Source organism: Drosophila eugracilis, unplaced genomic scaffold (assembly GCF_018153835.1).
Source record: "Drosophila eugracilis isolate 14026-0451.02 unplaced genomic scaffold, ASM1815383v1 contig_792, whole genome shotgun sequence".
Taxonomy (NCBI): Eukaryota; Metazoa; Arthropoda; class Insecta; order Diptera; family Drosophilidae; genus Drosophila; species Drosophila eugracilis.
The window spans coordinates 5,796-8,077 of NW_024573692.1; the positions used below are offsets into that span (position 1 = coordinate 5,796).

The 2,282-nt window shown below is 39.7% G+C and overlaps 1 protein-coding gene across 1 annotated transcript; it reads right to left on the reverse strand.

Moving 5' to 3' along the window:
• Window positions 1-1,200: 1,200 nt before the first annotated feature.
• Window positions 1,201-1,982, reverse strand: LOC121530460 (the record flags this gene model as incomplete). Its single annotated transcript, XM_041819580.1, has 2 exons — window positions 1,201-1,260; window positions 1,322-1,982. Coding segments are annotated over 2 exons (721 nt in total), but the record flags the coding sequence as incomplete, so codon positions are not given.
• Between the last annotated feature and the right edge of the window lie 300 nt (window positions 1,983-2,282).

A 2,282-nucleotide genomic window follows, 5' to 3' on the forward strand; every position in this document is an offset into this window, starting at 1 on the left:
TTATATTGACTTAAATACTTTACATAGACAGAAGGCCAAGAATAAATTTGAAAAAGATTTTTTTAAATTAATGAACAACTCGGTCTATGGGAAAACTATGGTAAATCCTGAAAAAGGTGTAGAGGTTAAATTGGTAACTGCATGGGAGTCTACAGATGTTTATAAACTCGGCCGAAAAAAACATTGTGCTAAAAATTTAATTTCAAAATTCAATTTTTATAGTGCAACTAAAATAAATGACGAGTTCTATGTCATCCAAATGAAAAAACTTTCTATAGTATTAGATAAGCCAATGTATTTGGGTTTTGCTGTATTGGACATATGAAAGTGGAAAATGTATGATTTTCATTACCAATACATGAAAGCCAAATTTAAAGAAAATTTAATTTTAAATTACATGGATACAGACTCATCCATCTATACTAAAAAATTGATGATTTTTATAATGATATTCGTGGTGATATTAAATCAAAATTTGATACATCCGATTATTCTGATAGAAGAACCGATTAAATAATTTTAAAAAAGTTAACAACAAGAGGTTAGGATATTTTAAAGATGAGTTTAATGGAAACCAATGAGTGAATTTACAGGTCTATGCTCCAAAGTTTATAGTTAAAAATAGATGAAGTTGAAAACTCTTATAATAAAGCAAAAGGTGTGAGTTCCAGAAATTTAACTATGGATCATTATAAAAATGTATTACTCACTGGAACTCCATTATATGGTAGTAGGACAATGTTTAGATCCAGGGCACGGAAAATATCAATGGATGTCCAAAACGGGAACGTCCTTCTAAAGTGGTCCTGTGCCACAAGCAACTAAAGGTCCAAGTTGAATTCTAACGGTAGGCCAACTCGCTTAGACGGACGGGACAGACAATAAAGTTGATGCGCTATGGTTCAGTTGTTCTTCTTAAGTGCCCTTTAATTTCCAATTCATTTGGCTTTAGAACTAATGCGCTCGCATAATTGCAAGAGCGCAATTTGTACATACATATGTACCTTAAGAGTAGCAATTCAAGAGTCCACAGAGTAAATTTACATATGTACATATGTTCCTTAAGAGTAGTAATTCAAGAGTAAACAAAGTAAACTTAAGCTTAAGCGTATTTATAAAAATGTATGCAACTATATGAGAAATTATTTAAGTTGTTATTGAATATATCTAAACAGTAGGAGTTGCAATGAAATGAAATGACTAAACATCGGCCGCGTTGAACGGCTGCAGGGCTTCAAGATTCCTCAATTGATAAAGGAGCTAACCGATGAATAGAACGCTTATACACGCCAGATTTAGTTTTGACGACTGCCACTCGAACCTTTTCATCCGCGCCTTTGATCACCTCCTCGATGATTCCTAGCAGCCACTGCTGCGGCGGACTGTTGTCCTCGTGGACCACGACGATAGTTCCGATTTCGATGTTGTGGCTCTCGCTCAGCCACTTCTGCCGCTGCTGTAGACTCAGGACGTAATCGCGTTGCCAATCTACCCAAAACCGTTGCTTGATGGCGGATATCAGTTGCCATCTCTTTAAGTAGCTCAGTTTGTCGTCTGTTACTGGCTGACTGAACACGAATGGCAGCGCAACGAGCGTTGTCCCGACCAACAGATGGGCTGGGGTAACTGCTTCGCCATCGTTGGGGTTGGAGCTGTCCACGACCATGGGCCTCGAATTTAGAATGGCTTCTACCTCCACCAGCACGGTGTTCAGTTCGTCCTGCCGGAGCACTGCACTTCCCACGGCCTTGATCATTAATCCTTTGGCCGATTTTACGGCCGCCTCCCAGAGGCCGCCGAAATGCGGCGCTCGGGGCGGAATGAACGAAAACGAGATTCCTCGGGTGGCAGCAAATTCCATTATGGCATCCTTGTTGGTAAAGAAGTGATCCTTGAACTCTTGAAGCATCCGAGAGGCACCGACAAAATTGGTGGCATTGTCACAGTAGATCTTCTGTGCCCGCCCTCGCCGGCCGACAAACCTAGACAAACACATAATAAATGATTTAGAAGTGAGGTCTGAAACAAGTTCTATGTGAACAGCCTTAGAGGCAAAGCAAACAAATATGGCAATATACATCTTTACAGCTGACTTCCCTCTAATTCTTAAGGTTACCAAGATTGGACCACAAAAGTCCACTCCACTGATCTCAAAAGGTCTATTGCCATGAAGACGATCAGCAGGTAAATTTCCCATTATTTGGGTTGCCAAAACGGGCTTATAACGAAAGCAATGAACACACTTCCGTACAATGCTATTACAAGCTTGACGAGCGTTCACC